Genomic DNA, 23,831 nt, shown 5'->3' with positions numbered 1-23,831 from the left:
TCCGCCTCCAGAATTAACAAAGTGGAATATTTGTAAGGGACGTGTTGGTCCCAATTTCTCCTCTTTCGACTCCTGCGACAGTGGTGGTAGTTGCAAAACTGCCTCTGTTTATTACGGACGATCAAATCCGGAAAAAGGTGAGAGGTTTTGGTAAGTTTTCTGGCGGTTTTCGTGTTTTCAGGAATATGACGTTAAGCACTTTGTTTCGGAGGTTCAGGTTTCTAAAAAACAATGAGCAACAGTTAATTGTGCATTTTAAAGTGAGGCATGGGGAGGGGCTCTATGTGGGGTTTGGCTGCACAGCTAGTCTGCGGTGCTTTGAGTGTTGGGATTTGGGACATAAGAACTATGTGTACCCACATACAGGCTGTCATTTATATATATCTTTTTAACCAGGCAAGTCAGTTAAGAACACATTTTTATTTACAATGACGGCCTATGGGACTCTCAATCACGGACAGATGTGATGCATCCTGGATTCGAACCAAGGACACCTCTTGCACTGAGATGGAGTACCTTAGACAGCTGCGCCACTCGGAGGGCGGCGCAGGCTGCAGAGGCTAGGTCTAGTCATGCTATAGATGGTGGTGTTGATGAGGCTGGGCCTAGTCATGCTATAGATGGTGGTGCAGCTAAGGCTGGGCCTAGTCAGGCTATAGAGGGTGGTGTAGATGAGGCTGGGTCTAGTCAGGTTATAGATGGTGGTGTAGATGAGGCTGGGTCTTGTCATGCTATAGATGGTGGTGTAGATGAGCCTGGGCCTAGTCATGCTATAGATGGTGGTGTAGATGAGTCTCGGTCTAGTCATGCTATAGATGGTGGTGTTGATGAGGCTGGGCCTAGTCATGCTATAGATGGTGGTGCAGCTAAGGCTGGGCCTAGTCAGGCTATAGAGGGTGGTGTAAATCAGGCTCGGTCTAGTCATGCTATAGATGGTGGTGTAGATGAGGCTGGGTCTAGTCATGCTATAGATGGTGGTGTAGATGAGGCTCGGTCTAGTCATGCTATAGGCGGTGGTGTAGATGAGGCTGGGCCTAGTCATGCTAGAGATGGGAAAGGGATACAACTGAATGCATTAAATTAAATGTGTCTTCTGCATTTAACCTGAATCAGAGAGTTGCGGCGGTGGTGTAGATGAGGCTGGAGAGAAAAGGCAGGTGGTAAGGATGGGAGATGGAGACCAGGAGGAGGAAGGTAAGTCTGAGGAAGAGGATGATGAAGAGGCTTTCTTTTCAGACTCCTCCTCAATGGGTACAGAGCTGACAGCCAGTCAGGCAGAGGGGTCAAAGTATTGTTGAGGTTCCTGAATAAGACTAAAAGGAAAAAGAAGATTTAATCTTGAAGCTTTTTTTTGCAATCCAGGAAAGTTTGTAAGATCAGTACAACACAACAGGAAACATTTTAGGTTGAGGACATGGGTCATAACAGTGCGTCAGGGTCTAACTTCAGACGCTGTTTGAATTAATCGTTTTTTTCTGGCACTGGGAAATGTTTGAGCTTTGCTATTGGTCCCTATCTTTGCTGGATTTTCTCCCACTTCTTATGGAGGCTCTTCGGGTAGGCTCACTTTGGTGCCAGAGATGCAGGAAAGAAGACTCTGTTGGTTTAATATGTAAGCAAAAAAGTACAGGTGTTGTTTCTGCTGGAGACAAATATTTTTTCTATTTTACCAGGTAAGTCAGTTAAGAACAAATTCTTATTTTCAATGACGGCCTAGGAACATTGGGTTAACTGCCTGTTCAGGGGCAGAACGACAGATGTGTACCTTGTCAGCTTGGGGATATGAACTTACAACCTTTTGGTTACTAGTCCAAAGCTCTAACCACTACGCTACCCTGCCGACACAGAGGTCAATGAAGTCGATTGGGGGCTCTGGTGGAAAGGGGCAAGTGTGCTGAGCCATGGGACAAATGTTAGTGCAGGGGTGACAGTCCTTTTTGCTCTGGGTCTGGCCGTAAACATTTGCTCCTCAAATGAGGTGTGCAGAAGTAGTCTTCTTGTAGTAAAAGCAGAAATGAACAACAGGGGTTTGTCCTTATAAATGGGTATGCGACTAACACAGGGAGAGAGAGGTGGCTTCTGTTTGGGTGTCTTAGACATGAACTCTCACAGGTAATGCCTGAGGCGATGCTGGTGGTCAGCGGGGACTGGAACTGTATGATGGGTTTGACAAAAGAAAGAAATGGGGAGGAGCCTCATTCAGTGTCAGTGGGGGTGGTAAGGGACATCATTAATCAGTTTGACCTAGTGGATGTTTGGAGAACTAAAGATCCCAACACAAGACTGTATACATGGTTGAAGGTCTTTGGGGCTAGGGTGAGTGCAGCCCAACACCAGACAGTATACATGGTTGAAGGTCTTTGGGGCTAGGGTGAGTGCAGCCCAACACCAGACAGTATACATGGTTGAAGGTCTTTGGGGCTAGGGTGAGTGCAGCCCGACTCAATCAGTTGTACATGTCCAGGAATCAGAGCAATAGGCTGTTGGGTGCTAACATTCTCCCGGTGGGTTTTTCGGATCACCACATAACCATGTCTATTTCACCAGGGAGAGTATTGGGGTTGGGGAAAGGTTTTTGGCCAGTGTGAAGATGTTGTATGCTGGGGCATACATGTATGTAGGTATGTATTGTCAAGGTGGGAGGGGGGCCCAGTAGGCCAGTCTGGGTGATGTAGGGCATTAGACAAGGATGCCTTCTATCGGGGCAGTTATAAACACTAGCCGTTATGACTTTTTGGGCCTGCTACGCAGGAAATGTGCAGGGAGTGTGCTGGACAGGCATGGGTGTGTTGACAGGCATAGCAGTGTTGGTGTATGCAGATGATGTTTCTGTGATGCCCAGGAATAGGCAGGATATTCAGGCACTAGAGACTAGTTCACCTTAGCTTCGTCAGCTAATGTGAACTGGGGCAAGCGCAAAGCTCTGTTATGTGGGGCGTGGAGGGATAGGGTCTCCCTCCCCTCTGCTTTCAGGGGTTTGCGAAGTGCTTCACATTTTGGGGATGTACCCGGGCTCGGAGAGTTGGGTCAGGAAGGACTGTGAGGGGCTGTCACAGTCAGTGGTCTTAAGACTGGCCAAGTGGAGGTGGCTCCTGTCCCATGTGTCATATAGAGGGTGGGTGATGATAATCAACAACCTGGCAGCATCCTCCCTGTGGCATAAATTGGCTGTCCTCAACCCCCCCAGTGTTGCTTGCAGACCAGCAACGCAAGCTGGTGGATTTTTTCTGATTTTGGCCAGCAGTGTCGTATATGTCTGTCCACAAAGGAGGACAGGGCCTGGTGGACCTGGAGAGCAGGTTGGCTGCATTCCGGCGTTTCTTTTAACCTTTATTTTTAACCAGGCAAGTCAGTTATTAAGATCAAATTATTATTTTCAATGACGGCCTAGGAACAGTGGGTTAACTGCCTTGTTCAGGGGCAGAACAACCTATTTTTACCTTGTCAGTTCGGGTGTTCGATCTTGCAGCCTTCCGGTTACCAGTCCAACGCTTTAACCACTAGGCTACCTGCCACCCCGAGGTAGTGCAGAGACTGCTGTACCATACTGATGTCGGCTGAACGGAACGGAACCAACATGCGAGCTGCTGAGGAGAGCTGGTGGATTAGGGTTGGACCGGCAGCTGTTCCTCATGAGGCTGGAGATCGCCTGGCAGCTGTAAGGCCCACATGAGACGGGGGTGTGGAGCCTGGGCTGTGTGTGTGAGTGTGGTGTGGGAAGAGCCTATCTTCCACAAACCAGACATCCTTTTGAGATCAGTTCAGTCGGTCAGCCTGCAGAGGGGACTGATGACAGCGGGATTACTAAGGCTGGGTGACCTGCGGCTGTAGGGGGAGGAGGGGTGGAAAACCCTGGAAGTCCTGGCACAACAAACAGGATTAACATTTCTTAGGCTGCTGGAGAGATTCCTGGAGGAGGTCCAGGAGGTCCTGTCTGAGCCGGTAAGGAGGGTGTTTGAGCGGCCAAAGGGGAAGGGGCCACCATTATTTCCACCATTGCAGGTGACGGCACAGACTGGGGACTGGCAAGTTGGTCTGGAGGACTTGTTAGATTTTAGCACTCTGAGCCCGGGGGAGTTTGAGGGGGTGGGAGGTAAAGCCATCTACAACCTCTGCATTAACGTGAGGAAGATAAGGAGCCTAACAGGAGTGAAGTGACATCAGTGGTAGGGGGTATGTGGGGCGGAGAGTATGGTGGGTTTTAGATGGAGGGGGCTCTACAAACCCCCACTACCAAAGAGGTCACGGGACCTCCGATAGAGGGTTCTACATGGATCCCTGGCCACTAACAGCTGATTGACACGGGTTGACGCGGGAGTCGGATTCGGAGTCGGGTTTGTCCTTTCTGTGTCATGAGTGAAACTGTGGTTTATGTGTTTTCTGTGTGCGCCAGGATAATGCCATTAATGTCTTTGTTGGAATGTCTGTGTGAGAGCCTGGGGGTGGAGTGTACTGTCTGTGTGAGAGCCTGGGGTGGAGTGTACTGTCTGTGTGAGAGCCTGGGAGTGGAGTGTATTGTCTGGGAGTGGAGTGTATTGTCTGTGTGAGAGCCTGGGAGTGGAGTGTATTGACTGTGTGAGAGCCTGGGAGTGGAGTGTATTGTCTGTGTGAGAGCCTGGGTGTACTGTTGGGATGTTTATAACGGGGTACAGGTATTCAAATATGGAAAAGGCGTGTTGTTGTGTATTGTTGAATGTTCTGTTTGCTCAGCCAAAGTTGGCAATTGAATTTAATAACAAGGAGGAACAGGGTCAAAGGTGGGGGATAACAGACCCCTTTACAATTATTGGAATGGTCTCTGCACGACATAGGGTGGAGTTTGAGTTCTATAAAACGATAAAAACTGTGGAGATGTTTCAGGAGATACGGTGTGTCGGGGGAAGGTCAATACAGCCGGGGAAGATGGGTTGGATATACGGTTGTAGAGGTTTTTGGTTATTGTGATGTGTGGTGTTGTTTTGTATTGTGGTGTAGAGGGCAGTGAGGTTTTAATGAATTTAGGATGTATCATTAAAGAAAGACAAAAAGTCACTCTGTTTCTCTCTCTCTCTCTCTCTCTCTTGCTCTCTCTCTCTTTCTGTTTCTCTCTCTCTCTCTCTCTCTGTTTCTCTCTCTCTCTGTTTCTCTCTCTTTCTGTTTCTCTCTCTCTCTTTGTTTCTCTCTCTGTTTCTCTCTCTTTCTGTTTCTCTCTCTCTCTCTTTGTTTCTCTCTCTCTGTTTCTCTCTCTCTCTGTTTCTCTCTCTCTCTGTTTCTCTCTCTCTCTCTCGCTCGCTCTCTCTCTCTTTCTGTTTCTCTCTCTCTCTGTTTCTCTCTCTTTCTGTTTCTCTCTCTCTTTGTTTCTCTCTCTCTCTGTTTCTCTCTCCCTTTCTCTCACTCTCATATTCTCTCTCCCTCTCTCTCTCTCTCTGTTTCTCTCTGTTTCTCTCATTCTCCAGCTGTACATTCAGATGACCACCCTCTGTATCTCTATGAATCTCAGTGCCTTTGATAACACAACTCTCTCTCTCTCTCTCTCTCTCTCCAGTTGTACATCCAGACCACCACCCTCTGTATCTCTATGAATCTCAGTGCCTCGGTGGCCTTAGGGATGCTCTACATTCCTAAAGTCTACGTCATCATCTTCCACCCGGAGCTTAATGTCCAGAAGAGGAAGAGGAGCTTCAAGGCGGTGGTGACGGCCGCGTCCCTGACCACACGCCTCTCACACAAGACCAGTGACAGGCCCAATGGAGAGGCCAAGACGGAACTGTGTGAAAACGTCGATCCAAACAGTAAGTTTCACCACATCAGAGTTCACAAACCGTCTCCGAATTATAGTACAGGGCTGGTATTAAAAAACTGTCTGTGAGTTGGAGTCCTCATCTAGGATCAGTTTTTGCCATTTAAAAAAAAATCATAACGAATTCAATTCAATCAATCAAATTGATTTATAAAGCCCTTTTTACATCAGCAGATGTCACAAAAGTGATTTCATCAGGATACCAATTAGCTGTTGCTTATACAGCAGTTCCTCTTCCTGATAGTAAGATTACATGAACACAAGGGCCCTGATCCTAGATCAGCACCGTTACTACGAGACGCTTTGTGAATAATGTTCCAGAATGTAGTTTTTAGTTCAACCGTTGCTATCTGAATGAATACACTCTGAATGAATACACTTCAATCTGAATGAATACACTTCCGTTGCTGCTGCTGAGAGAGTTTAAAATGGATGACCCTTATGGAGAGAATCTACAGTCGACCATCTTTGCTTCACAAAGTTGGACAGAGAGAGAGCAAGTATGAAGAGGTACAAATGAACTCCTCACTCCTAATAACTGGGACTCCTCGAACACATCGGGTGGATCTCTGTCACAAATGGCAAACTATTCCATACATAGTGGTCTACTTTTGACTGGGATCCCGGTGAAAAGTAGTGTGCTATATAGGGAATAGGGTGCCATTTAGGGGGGTGTTATGTTATATGTATGCTTATCTATTCTTCAAATGGAACACAGGGTGACACTCATAAACACACTATTCGTTTATCTGCGTTATCACCATCTGTTTATTTATTTTTTTAAACTTGTTTTTATGGATTTCACAGTGTTCACAGTCCAGTTATCACTAACAGGCATTATAATGTATTACGTTTCATTTGTAATATCAATAACTGATGATGTATAGGATAGTTGGGTATCAATTACTCAGATGTGTTTCCTTGTTTTCGTTTTAGGATCTAGGGAAACTATGGTAATTGATTTTCCATTTTGGTCGAAGTAGGATTACGCCACAGGCAGAATGTATTACTGTGTTGTGTTTGTCAAAAACATGAAGACGCGTAGTTGGTATCAAGCACTCATATGTTTCCCTTTATTCAAGGATTCATCCAAAGGTTCACTCAATTGAATCACTCAAAATAATGTTTGACTTTTCCACCCTGCAGCACAAGGGACATGCAGTATACCCACAATGGTTGAATGTCACTATTTTGACATCATTCGAATGAGACCATGTTGTAAACGAGCATAAGAAGGAAGACGTTGGAGTAGTCACGTACGACACCCACAAGGAATGCTGCTGGTCATACAGAACCTAAATACGTTTGTCCCAACTGGCACCCTATTCCCTATGTAGTGCACTACTTTAAACCAGAGTCCTGGTCAAAAGTAGTGCACTACAATATTATAGGGAATAGAATGCTATGCATTTGAGACATGTCCTATATCAATGGATATGTCCTCTCACAAGCTTTACTCTGTTTTTCAAATGCTATCTCTCTCTTAACACTGCAAATGCTATCTGTCTTAACACTGAAAATGCTATCTGTCTTAACACTGTAAATGCTATCTGTCTTAACACTGAAAATGCTATCTGTCTTAACGCTGTAAATGCTATCTGTCTTAACACTGCAAATGCTATCTGTCTTACCACTGTGCAAGGCTACTAGCAAGACAATCTCTGGAAAAACATCCAACTCAACAATCTAATGAAAATTCTTGATTATCAACAGTATTGATTATCAACAGTATTGATTATCAACAGTATTGATTATCAACAGTACTGTTTATCAAAGCCTCTACAGTAGTCTTATAGCAGCACAACACGTGTAGAAGAATGACTGGGAAGAATAACCCACGTGTTCAATTATAACTTGGATAACCTCAGGCTGTTTCAATGTGTTCAGAGTTCAGAGTAATGTTGTGATGTAGTAAACACACACACACACACACACACACACACACACACACACACACACACACACACACACACACACACACACACACACACACACACACACACACACACACACACACACACAAACACACACACACACACACACACACACACACACACACACACACACACACACACACACATCTGTAAACACCACCAGAGCTGATCAGGAGCTATGTTCTTGTCATTGATTTCCCCTCTTACTGTTACTGTTGCGTTGTGATCCGTTGTGTTTCAGCACATCATAACGCTGGTAATATGAGAACGCAGTCACCTACTGGGATCGCAAATCACTACGACATTATGGGCTGCATCTTAGTACCATTACAGGAAAACATCACCATTTTGTTTTAGAAGATACGACCCATTGTATACCCTTCCTACATTTTGGAGTAACATGAAAGCACTAGGAATTGCAGTATTCTTCAGGCTACCATTGGAATGACACCGGCCACATATTAACTGTAATATTAACTGTAAAATAAATTCCTCCAGAAATGAATGTGTAAATTATAATTTCATGGGGAATATGTGGTCTCATTACAAGGCTCTGTACCTCAACCCCTTTGAGGTACACTGGGACAGACACACTCACCAAATAATGTTTTCTCTCCAACAGGCTAAGTCTCATAATTTATCAGAGGTAAGAGCAAATTAATCTTCTACTACTTTTTGCTATGACCTTGTTCCCATTTCTTGAAGGCTGAAGGAGAAGAGAGACAAGGAAAAAAGGAGAGGAGAGGAGAGGAGAGGAGAGGAGAGGAGAGGAGAGGAGAGGAGAGGAGAGGAGAGGAGAGGAGGGGAGGGAGAGGGGGGGGAGGGGAGGGGGGGGGGGGGGAGGGGAGGGGAGGCGAGGCGAGAGAACAGATAGATGAGAGAGGAGAGGAGAGACGAAGAGAGGGGAGGAGGATGTGAGGGAAAAGCTGATGAGCTTCTTCCAGCTAGATATTTATCAGAACTTTTAGAAATTCACTCCCAACCTTCACACGGGAGAGACAAGGGGAGCAGAATATGACAGCGTAATTGAGTGGCAGGAATATAGTCTTGTTGATGTGACTCCTGAAACTGCATTACTATGGATCAGGGTCAAGACATCATTTAAATTGAAGCCAGTCAATTTGGGAACTAAACTGAAACAATAATAATTGAAAAAAAAAGAGCATTTATTTTCAATGACTTCTCAATAAACTGAAATGTAGAAGCTATTGTTTAATTCACATCACTTCCTGAATTGACTGAGATAGTTGACTGGCCAACACTGCTATGGCGCATGCTTCCTGATCACCCTACCCATTGTATTTGGAACGTGCTAGCAAGAGATATGTGTACCTTTTAAAATGGACTGCACAGTGTACACATCAAATACGTCTAGAATGTGTCACGTTTACTTGTAAAAGGTTTCTTATGTGTATATTGGTGGTGTGATTACACATTACACAGGCTCGGTGATTAGAGTGTTGATGACAACGACAGAGAAGGTAAAGTGTGGTTATACCTGTAGAGAGAGTGTAAATAAGGTAATATATACATCCAAGCACATTAGACACATAGCTTTAGGGACTAATCCAACACCCTGGCAACCATGTTTTCGGGGGTTGTTTAAGACAATACCTATCTTGTGTTGTGAGAAGGCTTCTTTTCAATCAATATGCTGATTGTAATTCCTTTTCTTTTCACACAGTAAACATTGCTTTTGAAAAAGCATATATAAAATGCAAAGTGTAAAGTTTTTCTGATCGGTACACTGTCCCAATAGGAGAAGCCTTTTTGGTTCCAGGTAAAACTTTGCCTCTTTTAAAAATGGAAAGGGAAGAAGGTAAGGAATTTGACTGTCGGCCCTGCGTTAAAAATCTAAATTGGTTATAGAAAATTGTGATAAATAAAAAAGTATACCAGTTTAATTTAATGACCAAAAAAATGACAGAATGCAAAATAAATTCCGTGCCACATGGTTAACACAAAACGACACCGGATTCAAAACTTCAAGTTTTCAATTGAAATGGTCATACAAATTATTGCAACCAATAGAATGTTATATATATATATACATGGGTGATACAACCTTCCCAACTCTGCAGATTTTGTTGCGAAGAGACAGAATCATTAGATCACTTGTTTTGGTACTGACCAAATGTAGGTTGTTTCTGGTCGCAGTTTCAGGAATGGCTGAAGGACAGAAAAACGTACCTGGAGTTAACTCTGTAAATAGCATTGCTGGGTGACATGAAAAGTCATAGTCAATCGATCAATAATATAATACAACTTTTAGTAGAAATATTAATATTTAATTTACAATCTGTAGAAACTATGAGAAGAGAAAGGTTCAGAACTTTTGTGAAACGTCACAGCACAGTTCAAAAATATATGGCAAATATAAATAAAAACTGGATGGTCTTCAGAGATAAATGGGAGGGGTTGAGGGGAGCTGAAGGCTGAGACTGGATTCTCTTCAGAGATAGATGGGAGGGGTTGAGGGTAGCTGAAGGGTGGGACTGGATGGTCTTCAGAGATCGATGGGAGGGGTTGAGGGGAACTGAAGGATGGGACTGGATGGTCTTCAGAGATAGATGGGAGGGGTTGAGGGGAGCTGAAGGCTGGGACTGGATGGTCTTCAGAGATAGATGGGAGCGGTTGAGGGTAGCTGAAGGGTGGGACTGGATGGTGTTCAGAGATAGATCGGAGGGGTTGAGGGGAGCTAAAGGGTGGGACTGGATGGTGTTCAGAGATAGATAGGAGGGTTGAGGGGAGCTGAAGGAGCTGAACTAATGTAAAATATACCGTGTCCCTAAAATGTATATGGGAACAAAAATATACATATAAATACAAGAATTGCAATGATTTTACTCAGTTACAGTTGATTTAAGGAAATTATTCATTTTAAATAAATTCATTAGGCCCTAATAGCTGGATTTCACCTGACTGGGCAGGGGTGTAGCCATGGGTGGTCCTGTGAGGGCATAAGCCCACCCACATGGGAGCCAGGCCCACCCACTGGGGAGCCAGGCCCAGCCACTGGGGAGCCAGGCCCAGCCACTGGGGAGCCAGGCCCAGCCACTGGGGAGCCAGACCCAGCCACTGGGGAGCCAGGCCCAGCCACTGGGAAGCCAGGCCCAACCACTGGGGAGCCAGGCCCACCCACTGGGGAGCCAGGCCCACCCACTGGGGAGCCAGGCCCAGCCACTGGGGAGCCAGGCCCACCCACTGGGGAGCCAGGCCCACCCACTGGGGAGCCAGGCCCAGCCACTGGGGAGCCAGGCCCACCCACTGGGGAGCCAGGCCCAGCCACTGGGAAGCCAGGCCCAACCACTGGGGAGCCAGGCCCACCCACTTGGGAGCCAGGCCCAGCCACTGGGGAGCCAGGCCCAGCCACTGGGGAGCCAGGCCCACCCACTGGGGAGCCAGGCCCAGCCACTGGGGAGCCAGGCCCAGCCACTGGGGAGCCAGGCCCAGCCAATCAGAATACATTTTTCCCCAAAAGGTCCTGGGCTGGGGTGGTTACATGTGGTCTGCGAAATGAATATTCAAATCCCTGACAACTCTAGTGGACATTCTTGAAGTCAGCATGCCAATGGTGAGCTCCTTCAAACCTTGAGACATCTGTGGCATTGTGTTGTGTGACAAAACTCCACATTTTAGAGTAGCCTTTTATTGTCCCCATCACAAGGTGCACCTGTATAATGATGATGCTGTTTAATCTTGATATGCCACACTTGTCAAGTGGATGGATTATCTTGGCAAAGGAGAAATGTTCACTAACAGGGATGTACACAAATTACTAAACGTTAGAACATTAGAAACAACTAACATTTTTGTACGTGTGGAATTTTTCTGGGATCTTTTATTTCAGCTCATGAAACATGGGCCCAGCACTTTGCGTATTGCCTATATATATATTTTTTTCTCAGTATATACAGTACCAGTCAAAAGTTTGGACACACCTACTCATTCAAGGGTTTTTCTTTATTTTTACTATTTTCTACATTGTAGAAAAACTATGAAATAACACTTGGAATCATGTAGTATATTTGAGATTCTTCAAAGTAGCCACCCTTTGCCTTGATGACAGCTTTGTAAACTCTTGGCATTCTCTCAACCAGCTTCACCTGGAATGCTTTTCCAACAGTCTTGAAGGAGTTCCCACATATGCTGAGCACTTGTATGCTGCTTTTCCTTTTCCTCTCTGCGGTCCAAATTATCCCAAACCATCTCAATTGGGTTGAGGTCGGGTGATTGTGGAGGCCAGATCATCTGATATAGCACTCCAACACTCTCCTTCTTGGTCAAATAGTCTTAACACAGGCTGGAGGTGTGCTGGGTCATTGTCCTGTTCATTAACAGATGATAGACCCACTAAGCACAAAACAGATTGGATGGCATATCGCTGCAGAATACTGTGGTGGCCATGCTGATTAAGTGTGGCTTGAATTCTAAATAAATCACTGACAGTGTCACCAACAAAGCACCCCCACACATCACCCCTCCTCCTCCATGCTTCACGGTGGGAACCACACACGCGGAGTTCATTCGTTTACCTACTCTGCGTCTCACAAAGACACGCTGTTTGGAACCAAAAATCTCAAATTTGGACTTATCAGACCAAAGGGACATATTTCCACCGGTCTAATGTACATTGCTCGTGTTTCTTCCTCAAAACTTCTTATGGCTTAGACTCCGCTACCGGGATCGATATGACAACAGCCAGTGAAAGTGCAGGGCGTCAAATTCAATCAACAGAAATCTCATAATTAAAATTCCTCAAACATACAAGTATTTTAAACCATTTTAAAGATAAACGTGTTGTTAATCCCACCACAGTGTCCGATTTCAAAAAGGCTTTACGACGCAAGCACACCAAACGATTATGTAAGGTGAGTGCCTAGTCACAGAAAAACACAGTCACAAAAAGCTGAAATAGAGATCAAATTAATCACTAACCTTTGATGATCTTCATCAGATACATGTATGTTTTGTTCGATAAGGTTCATATTTATATCCAAAAATCTCAGTTTACATTGGTGCGTTATGTTCAGTAGTTCCAAAACATCCGGTGATTTTGCAGAGAGGAACATCAATTTACAGAAATACTCATAATAAACATTGATAAAAGATACAAGTAACCGCTGTGTCAGATTTATTTTTAACTTTAGGAGAAAGCACACCATGCAATAATCTGAGTACAGCGCTCAGACACAAAAACAAGATATACAGATATCTGTCATGTTGTGGAGTCAACAGAAGCTTTCTTCTGGGCCTGAGTAGCAGGCAGTTTACTCTGGGCACCTTATTCATCCAAGCTACTCAATACTGCCCCCATCCATAAGACGTTTTAACCACTTGTATGACTAGGGTCATACAACATGCATCAACAGTCAATACTAGAGTCATCACTCTTAGCATGACGACATACGTTACTGTTAGCATAGGTTACATACGTACGGTTACATACAGTGGAAAGGAAAAGTATGTGAACCCCTTTGGAATTACCTGGATTTCTGCATAAAATAGTCATATCATTTATTCTGGTCTTCATCTTAGACATAACAATAGAAAAACACAGTGTGTTTAAACTAATAACACACAAAAATTGATGTTTTTTGTCTATATTGAATACATCATTCACAGTGTAGGTTGGAAAAAGTATTGTGAACCCCTAGGCTACTTACTTTTCCAAAACATAATTGGTTAGGAGTCAGCTAACCTGGAGTCCAAACAATGAGATGAGACTGGAGATGTTGGTTAGAGCTGCCCTGCCCTATAAAAACACTCATGAAATTTGAGTTTGCTAATCACAATAGGCATTGCCTGATGTGAACCATGCCTCGAACAAAAGAGATCTCAGAAGACCTAAAATTGCAAATTGTTGACTTGCATGAAGCTGGAAAGGGTTACAAAATTATCTCTAAAAGCCGTGATGTTCATCAGTCAGACAAATTGTCTATAAATGGAGAAAGTTCATTCTGTTGCTACTCTCCCTAGGAGTGGCCGTCCTGCAAAGATGACTGCAAGAGCACAGCACATAATGCTCAACGAGGTTAAGAAGAATTCTAGAGTGTCAGCTAAAGACTTACAGAAATCTCTGGAATATGCTAACATCTCTGTTGACGAGTCTACAATACGTGAAAAACACTAAACAAGAATGGTGTTCATGGTAGGACACCACGGAAGAAACCACTGCTGTCCAAAAAGAAAACATTGCTGCACGTCTGAAGTTTACAAAAGAGCACCTGGATGTTCCATAGCGCTACTGGAAATATATTCTGTGGATGAAACTAAAATTGAGTTGTTAGGAAGAAACACTCAACATTATGTGAAGAGAAAAAATGGGCACAGCTCAGCAACCTCTAAACCTCATCCCAACTGTAAACTATGGTGGAGGGAGCATCATGGTTTGGGGCTGCTTTGCTGCCTCAGGCCCTGGACAGCTTGCTATCATCAACGTAAAAATGAATTCCCAAGTTTATCAAGACAGTTTTCAGGAGAATGTAAGGCTTTCTGTCCGCCAATTCAAGCTCAACAGATGTTGAGTGATGCAACAGGACAACGACCCAAAACACAAAAGTAAATCAACAGCTGGATGGCTTCAACAGAAGAAAATGCGCCTTCTGGAGTGACCCAGTCTGAGTCCTGACCTCAACCCGATATAAAAGGTTGTGGCATGACCTCGAGAGCGGATCACATCAGACATATTGAGAATATTGCTGAACTGAAACAGTTTTGTGAAGGTGAATGGTCCACAATTCCTCCTGATTGTTGTGCAGGTCTGATCCGCAAGTACAGAAAATGTTTGGTTGAGGTTATTGCTACCAAAGGAGGGTCAACCAGTTATTAAATCCAAGGGTTTACATACTTTTTCCACCCCGCACTGTGAATGTTTACACGGTGTGTTCAATAAAAACATGAAAATGTATAATTGTTTGTGTGTTATTAGTTTAAGCGGACTGTGTTTGTCTATTGTTGTGATTTAGATGAATATCTGCTAAAATTTTATGACCAATTTATATTCCAAAGGGTTCACATACTTTTTTTCTTGATGTTGTATGTTACTATTAGCATAGATTGCATATCATGGCTACGTATGTTACTATTAGCATAGATTGCATATCATGGCTAGGTATGTTACTATTAGCATAGATTGCATATCATGGCTAGGTATGTTACTATTAGCATAGATTGCATATCATGGCTAGGTATGTTACTATTAGCATAGATTGCATATCATGGCTAGGTATGTTACTATTAGCATAGATTGCATATCATGGCTAGGTATGTTACTATTAGCATAGATTGCATATCATGGCTACGTATGTTACTATTAGCATAGATTGCATATCATGGCTAGGTATGTTACTATTAGCATAGATTGCATATCATGGCTACGTATGTTACTATTAGCATTGTTACTGTAGGTTCTTATTTTTCAGAGTAAATAACTCATGGACACTAGAGAAGCTTTAACCAAGTTTAATTCTTCCCAAAGGTTCTGTACAGCTGTATTCATACAACCCAACACTTCTCCCATCCATATCTATATATATATGTCCCACTTAAGACACTCCTCCTTCTCTCTAATCCTTCTTATGGTTTAACAGGAAAAGAGTAACAAGATACCAAACCCTTATTACTCCCTTCAGGTGACCTGTTCTCACCTCCTGACCTCAACCCCTCCTTCACCTAATCCACAGATGTCCATCTGTCTCTATCAACACGGTGCTCTGCTCCCTTCCACCCAACACATTCCAACACATTCCACAGCTCTCTGTCTTTCTGCAGAGACCCAGTCTCTTTTACTACTATGCGTTTAATCTATCATGTCTTAAATATCTCAATGTTGAAAATGTCGAATCCAACAGCATAGATTATGTATCGTGGTTACATACAGTATATTACTAGTAGCATGGGTTACATATCATGTGGCCTGCCCCTGTCCCTGTCCTTTCCAGGTTGGGTCGTCAATTCCAGTCACACAGCCTGTGTGCCAAATGGTACCCTGTCCCCTACATTGTGCACAACCTTTGACCAGGATCCATAAGGTAGCCACAAAAGTAGTGCACTATAAAGAAAATAGGATGCCATTTGGGACACTGGCTAGAGAAAACGCAGCAGTCTGCCATCTCTCCTGCCTCATCCTCCGTCATGTCTCCCCATAGAGCACTGAACCATCTGGTCCCAGGCATCCCTCATCCCTCTGCTCCTCTCTCTCTGTCTTTCTCTCTGTCTCTCTCTCTCTCTCTCTCTGTTTATATCTATTTATTCCTGTCTCTCTCTCACACTCTCTCTATCACACTCCATCCCTGTACAGCTGTCTTTGTCTTTCATTGCGTCTTGGTCTTTGCTACTCTCATTGCCCTGGAACCTGACATGAATGGCATGATACCCTATAATCCCCATCAATTCTACTGACTTGGTTAAGGATATCATATTGGAAAAAAAGCTATTGCCACTCAACTAGCCTTGTGGTTAAAGTGAGATTGGAAGGTTGGTAGTTTGATCCACGGCCTAGTCATACCAAAAATGGGACCCGATGCGTCTCTGCTTGGCACTTACCATTGATGATATACTGAAGAATTGGGATAAGGGCCTGGGATAGACTAGTGTCCTGTCCAGGGGGTGTACTGTACATCAAGCTGCCTCACTACAGAAACAGGAGAAAGACTAGTGTCCTGTCCAGGGGGTGTACTGTACATCAAGCTGCCTCACTATAGAAACAGGAGACAGTGTCCTGTCCAGGGTGTACTGTACATCAAGCTGCCTCACTACAGAAACAGAGAAAGACTAGTGTCCTGTCCAGGGGGTGTACTGTACATCAAGCTGCCTCACTATAGAAACAAGAGAAAGACTAGTGTCCTGTCCAGGGGGTGTCCTGGTACATCAAGCTGCCTCACTAAGAAACAGGAGATAGACTAGTGTCCTTTCCAGGGGGTTACTGTACATCAAGCTGCCTCACTACAGAAACAGGGGATTGACTAATGTCCTGTCCAGGGGGTGTAATGTACATCAAGCTGCCTCACAACAGAAACGGGATGGACTAGTGTCCTGTCCAGGGGATGTACTGTACATCAAGCTGCCTCACAACAGAAACGGGATAGACTAGTGTCCTGTCCAGGGGGTGTACTTATATGTCAAGGTTTTCTTATTTAGGATCACACATTTGTTTACGTATCTGTTAGTGAACATTTCTTATTTGTCAAGATTATCCATCCACCTGACAGGTGTGGCATATCAATAAGCTGATTAAACAGCATAATCATTACACAGGAGCAACTTGTGCTGGGGATAATAAATGTCCACTCTAAATGTGAAGTTTTGTCAAACAACACAATGCCACAGATGTCGTCCATATATTTATATCTTTTTAATTCCATCCCTTTACTTAGATTGGTGGGTATTGGGTATATGTTGTGAAATTGGTAGATCTTACTTTTTAGATATTGCTGCACTGTCAGAGTTAGGAGCTCAAGCATTTCCCTACACCTGCAATAGCATCTGCTAAACACGTGTGTGTGATCTATAAAACTTGATTTGATTTCACACGTTTTGAGGGAACGTGCAATTGGCATGCTGACTGCAGGAATATCCACCAGAGCTGTTGCCAGAGAATTTAATATTAGTGTCTCTACCATAAGCCACCTCCAACGTCATTTTAGAGAATTTGGCAATACGTCCAACCGGCTTCACAACCGCAGGCCACGTGTAACTGTAACAGTATAGACTTTACGTCCATCCCCTCGACCTGGGCGCGAACCAGGGAAGCTCTGCACACGTCAACAGTCACCCTCGAAGCATCGTTACCCATCGCTCCACAAAAGCCACGGCCCTTGCAGAGCAAGGGGAACCACTACTTCAAGGTCTCAGAGCAAGTAACGTCACAGATTGAAACGCTATTTAGCGCGCACCACCGCTAACTAGCTAGCCGTTTCACATCCGTTACATAACCACACCAGACCAAGGACCTCCACATCCGTCTTCTTCACCTGCGGGATTGTCTGAGACCAGTCACCCAGACAGCTGATCCAACGGAGGAGTTTGTTTGTCTGTAACAAAGCCCTTTCTTGGAGAAAACGCATTCTGATTGACTGGGCCTGGCTCCTCGGTTGGTGGGCCTATGCCCTCCCTGGCCCAGCCATGGCTGCACTCCTGGTCAGTCGTGAAATCCATAGGCCTAGTGTATATATTTCAATTTACTGATTTTGTTTATATGAACTGTAACTCAGTAAAATCGTTGAAATTGTTGCATGTTGCATTTATATTTTTTGGTCAGTATAGTATAACAGCTTAATGACTTTCTTTAAAAAATAAGATATTCTATTTGATTAGTTGAAGAATATATGATAAAATTAAAGCAATCTGTCATTTGATATATAGTACATTAGAGGGCCTAATGCATACCATTTGGAGAGAGGGAGGGGAGAGAGTGAGAGGGTGAAGGAGCTGAAGGAGCTGAAGAGAGACAGTGAATGAGAGGGAGAGGGTGAAGGAGAGGGAGAGGGAGTGGGGAAGGGGAGAGGGAGCTGGAGAGGGGAAGAGAGGGAGATGGGGAAGAGGGTGAAGTGGGGAAGAGGGTGAAGGAGAGGGGGAGAGGGGTGGGGAAGAGGGTGAAGAAGGGGGAGGGGGAGATGGGAGAGGGTGAAGGAGAGGGAGTTGGGAAGAGGGTGAAGGAGAGGAGAAGGGGAGAGGGAGTGGGGAAGAGGGTGAAGGAGGGTGTGGGGAAGAGGGTGAAGGAGGGAGTGGGGAAGAGGTGAAGGAGAGGGAGAAGGGAGTGGGGAAGAGGGTGAAGTGGGGAAGAGGGTGGGGAGGGGGAGAGAGGGAGTGGGGAAGAGGGTGAAGGAGAGGGAGAAGGGGAGAGGGAGTGGGGAGAGGTTGAAGGAGAGGGAGAGGGGGAGGGAGAGGGGGGAAGAGGGTGAAGGAGAGGGAGAGGGGGAGAGGGAGTGGGGAAGAGGGTGAAGGGGAGCTGGAGTGGGGAAGAGGGTGAAGGAGAGAGGGAGGGGGAGAGGGTGAAGGAGCTGGAGAGACGGTGAAGGAGAGGGAGAGGGGGAGAGGGTGAAGGAGTGACGGGGGAGAGAATAGTTTATATAATAGAGAAAGTCTAGGGATTATAGTTCCTGTAATTGTTTTCCCCTTTATGTCCATAGATGGAATGAGATAAGTAGAGGCAAGTTCTCTATCATATTTCCCTCTATATACTGTAGAATACCCCTACTCCACGCCTGGATGAACACTGGGAGACTAAGCCCCATTTAACAACATCAAATCTCATTAAAAATCTGTTCATATACAACCCAGGAAGTTTAAGACACTTCAGAAAAAAATTCTGACTAGTGAACACTATGGTCATTTTCATGTTTTCATAAATTCATATAATGTTTGTGATTCAGGTACACTAAGGCATTTGTAAACTTTCTATAGCAATGTAAGTGGGGGAAAGCGGACATGCGTTTGGACAACTAATAGACACCGCAGGAAATAAAACCTAATGAAAACATCTGTCTTGTCCAGGACCAGAGTCGACAGAGACCGGTGCACCATAGCCAATCAGAGCTACAGTAGGCGTGGAAAAGATGAGACCGGTGCACCATAGCCAATCAGAGCTACAGTAGGCTTGGAAAAGATGAGACCGGTGCACCATAGCCAATCAGAGCTACAGTAGGCTTGGAAAAGATGCCAATCAGAGCTACAGTAGGCTTGGAAAAGATGCAGACCGGTGCACCATAGCCAATCAGAGCTACAGTAGGCGTGGAAAAGATGAGACCGGTGCACCATGGCCAATCAGAGCTACAGTAGGCGTGGAAAAGATGAGACCGGTGCACATTAGCCAATCAGAGCTACAGTAGGCGTGGAAAAGATGAGACCGGTGCACCATAGCCAATCAGAGCTACAGTAGGCGTGGAAAAGATGAGACCGGTGCACCATAGCCAATCAGAGCTACAGTAGGCGTGGAAAAGATGAGACCGGTGCACCATAGCCAATCAGAGCTACAGTAGGCGTGGAAAAGATGACGCCAACAGACATGGCAGTTCTGCTTCTAGCTCCTAAGAAACTTTGCAGTATATTATTTTTGTGTGTGTGTTATTTCTTACATTATTAGCCCAGAATTTTTTTGTTGTGTTATTACATACAGTCGGATATAACTTTAGGATTTCAGAGCAGCTTTAGCTCACTCCAGAGAATTTGTTTCCACCACGGAGTCCAATGGCAGCGAGCTTTACATCACTCCCAGTCCAGCTTGGCATTGCGCATGGTGATTTTAGGATTGTGTGCAGCTGCTCGGGCATGGAATCCAATTTCCCGATGAACAGTTATTGTGCTGACGTTACTTCCAGAGGCAGTTTGGAACTCGATAGTGAGTGTTGCAACCGAGGATAGGCGATTTTTACACTTCAGCACCTGGAGGTCCCATTCTGTGAGCCTGTGTGGCCTGCCACTTCAGCTGAGCCCGTTGTTGCTCCTAGACTTTTCCATTTCACAATAACAACACTTACAGTTGACCGGGGCAGCTCTAGCAGGGTAGAAATTTGATGAACTGACTTGTTGGAAAGGTGACATCCTATGATGGTGCTACGTTGAAAGTCACTGAGCTCTTTAGTAAGGCCATTTTACTACTAATGTTTGTCTATGGAGATTGCACTGCCATGTGCTCGATTTTATACACCTGTCAGCAACAGGTGTGGCTGAAATAGAATCCACTAATTTGAAAGGTTGTCCACTTACTTTAAAAAAATACTGTACATGGTGTATGTATAGGGCTGTACCTTAAGGATGTATAAACCTAGGAGAGTAGTCCCCATGTATATTTTAGCTATCAGGAGCCTGGCATGCAGTGGGGCCATTTGGGGCCTTGACAACTGACACCCTATTACCTATATAGTGCACTACTTTGATCAGGGCGCTGGTAGAAAGTAGTGTACTATGTAGGGAATAGGGCGCACCCTTAGGGCTCTGTTCAAAAGTAGTGCACTATGTAGGGAATAGGGTGCCATTTGGGATGCCGACAACAACTTCTGTGAAGATTCATGATACAGAGTGACGTTGGATCGCACTATGGTTATTGCCACCACCATCTGTCCATAGAATGTTATTCATTATGAACTGAAAGGCTAAATTGGTCCTGGATCTGCACTCCTGCTCTGAGACTCCTTGTAGATACGGGGCCAGGGCGCAAGGGGTTAGTCATAAGGGCTTTCTTTCATATCATTCAGCCACTGTTGATATAAAGAATTAGAATAGGCTTTACAGGTGTTAGATCTTAATTTGACAAGTTTCGTTGCAGGAGTAAAATAATCCTTCAGCAGGTGGATTTGATTGTTGTTGTTTTTTTAAGTGAAAATTCTGTACGAGAAATTAATAGGCTATAGTTTAAGTGTGCGATCTAGTGAGAGAATAAGAACGGCAGGTTTTTGTAGAATTTATGTAAATCACAAGGCTCTTTTGAATTTACAACAGAGTGAAAAATGTATGCTATCGATCAGTTTTGGGATCCGTGATTAACTTAACCATGTGTGTTAGTACTGGGCTGGTGAAAAAACCTGCACACTCTGTAGGTCAGCAGGACTGAAGAACACGGATCTATGCTAATGCATTGTAGTGTGTTGTTAGCGACAACCTCAACCTTGAGATGACAAGATGTCTCCCGCTATTGTTCTGTCAACGTTGTCCCCTGCAGTTCTAACTGTTCCAGCATGTACCACTTACCTGCTACTGTTGTGCATTTATCTTGTGTACATATACACTTTGTACCTCACCCTCACCCTCATCCTTATCCCTGACTTTAACAATGTGTGGGTTTTTTTCAACAAATAAAACACACACTCGCAAAAAAAAGTCAGTATGTTCTGCATGTCAGATCACGACGACTTCCTCATAACCCCACTATGCTACACTCTTCCAAAAGAAAACGGACAACTCCTGAACCATTATATGTGGGGGAAAAAAACATATTTTTAATTGTCATTTCTCCTCTCCAGGTCCGGCAGCAAAGAAGAAATATGTGAGTTACAATGACCTTGTGATCTAAGAGCCGTCACCAGAGAGAGGGACATGATGGATGGAGATGCTTGGTCTCCTGCCCCGTTGGCAACGAAAGAAAAAGGATGTTTATGTTCATGCTGCTCTATTGCCCACTCACACCCCGGAACCCTCGCACCAAAGGAACCCCAGAACTCCGGAACAGGACAGGGACAATGGGTGGGTTCTGGGTTCTAAGAGCTTTCTATTCAACCAGATGATTCTGTGTGGCAAACTGATGTTTTAACATGGTTACGATGGAATGGAAAAGACCAAAAAAGAGACATACTGTGGGTGTAAAACGTCATGAAAAAATTTTAAGAAAATCAAGTCAGTTCTGATGGGCAAAAAATATCTACTAAATCATTTGTTTTGCAAAATGATTGCAAAGAAAAAAAGAAGCACAGACCCTCCCTGCTGGCTCTACAACCCCCCTGTGCCCCTCCGGTTTAGGGTGGTCATCTCTGCTGACCCCTCAGAGATGGTCCCCCACTCCCTAGAGATGTGTCTCTACAGGTACACAGGCTGTAGCAGGAGGACTAACTGTACTTGTACCTGCCTGTACCTTCAATGGAGGCTGTTTCTTGTCTTTTAATGTCCTTCCAAAATGCAAGTTTTCCAAAATTCCTGTCAAAAAAAGTGTGTGGTTCTATTGGCCTATCTGTTACATTTGTTGTTACATTTTTAATATCAAACTTTCTTTTTTTGCTTGTCTGTTTTTTCCTTCCTTGCTTCTTGGACGCACATTCAATTAAAGCCATATTCTTGTCTTTGAGATGTTCAGATGTTCATGTTTTTTTTTTGGGGGGGGGGTGGTTGTATGTGGGCTCACAAGCAAGAGGTACAGTGCTTGCTTTGTCCCTTCCCGTATGTGTGTGTTTCTACAGACATGTTTTTAGTATGTTGTAAGGGTACAGTATTGACCATCAACTGTGTTTTTAAATGGACTAAAAGAGAGCTCCAGTCCAGTCAAGGCTTTGTTGGCTCGATATAAAAAACTCCAGTGACTCAGATTTAACAAGGTATATGTCCCCGTGTAGAAGTTGTCAATGCATGCCAGCTATGTTTGATGTTAAGATTAAGTCAATAACTGGAGATTTCACCACACGTGATCCACTAGCTCTGAATGGCATACAATATCTACATATATATATATATATATATATCTATATCTATATATATATATATATATTTTACATTTTCTCACTGAATGCAGAATATGGCTTTAATTCGTCTTGGAGTTTTTCTTAATGCCCCGCAACTATGAAAAATTGTCAGTAAAAAATATGAATATATATTTAAAAAGGAACCAATCACAAAAAAGAGAGAAAAAAAGCATGTATGTTTTATACTGTTTGTACTAAGTATATTTATGTTGCCCTTGCTGCTTTTGGTCCAATATTGTGGGAGATAAAAATGTACGTTTGGCCACTCATGCAAATATTATGTGGTTTTGTCCAAGAATGTATCAGCATGAAACAAGACCAGCTGGTTGTTTTTATTTTCAATATTTCCTGAAAATAGAGATAAAGTCATTTTATTTATTTAAGGGAGGGGGGACTGTTTCCACTACACAACTGAACTACATACTATTAGGGGGGACTGTTTCCACTACACCACTGAACTACATACTATTAGGGGGGGGACTGTTTCCACTACATCACTGAACTACATACTATTAGGGGGACTGTTTCCACTACACCACTGAACTACATACTATTAGGGGGGACTGTTTCCACTACACAACTGAACTACATACTATTAGGGGGGCTGTTTCCACTACACAACTGAACTACATACTATTAGGGGGGGACTGTTTCCACTACACAACTGAACTACATACTATTAGGGGGGACTGTTTCCACTACACAACTGAACTACATACTATTAGGGGGGGACTGTTTCCACTACACAACTGAACTACATACTATTAGGGGGACGGGACTGTTTCCACTACACAACTGAACTTACTATTAGGGGGACTGTTTCCACTACACCACTGAACTACATACTATTAGGGGGGACTGTTTCCACTACACCACTGAACTACATACTATTAGGGGGACTGTTTCCACTACACCACTGAACTACATACTATTAGGGGGGGACTGTTTCCA

General features: G+C 44.2%; 1 protein-coding gene across 2 annotated transcripts in view; it reads left to right on the top strand.

Moving 5' to 3' along the window:
• The window catches only part of LOC112255367 (metabotropic glutamate receptor 7), a 404,189-nt gene extending 380,991 nt beyond the window's left edge, over window positions 1-23,198 (top strand). Inside the window, exons 10-12 of one of the 2 annotated variants that reach the window (XM_042324869.1) lie at window positions 5,525-5,771; window positions 8,336-8,359; window positions 21,675-23,198. In XM_042324869.1, the coding sequence (XP_042180803.1) occupies window positions 5,525-5,771; window positions 8,336-8,340 (252 nt within the window). In that variant the 3' untranslated portion in view covers window positions 8,341-8,359; window positions 21,675-23,198. The remainder of the gene's footprint in view (window positions 1-5,524; window positions 5,772-8,335; window positions 8,360-21,674) is intronic. The other variant, XM_042324868.1, reaches the window with a different exon arrangement.
• Window positions 23,199-23,831: the final 633 nt, after the last annotated feature.

This window comes from Oncorhynchus tshawytscha, linkage group LG07 (assembly GCF_018296145.1).
Source record: "Oncorhynchus tshawytscha isolate Ot180627B linkage group LG07, Otsh_v2.0, whole genome shotgun sequence".
In the NCBI taxonomy this organism is placed as follows: domain Eukaryota; kingdom Metazoa; phylum Chordata; class Actinopteri; order Salmoniformes; family Salmonidae; genus Oncorhynchus; species Oncorhynchus tshawytscha.
The sequence above is the reverse complement of the archived record's forward strand: the minus strand, read 5'-3'. Positions and strand labels throughout refer to the sequence as shown.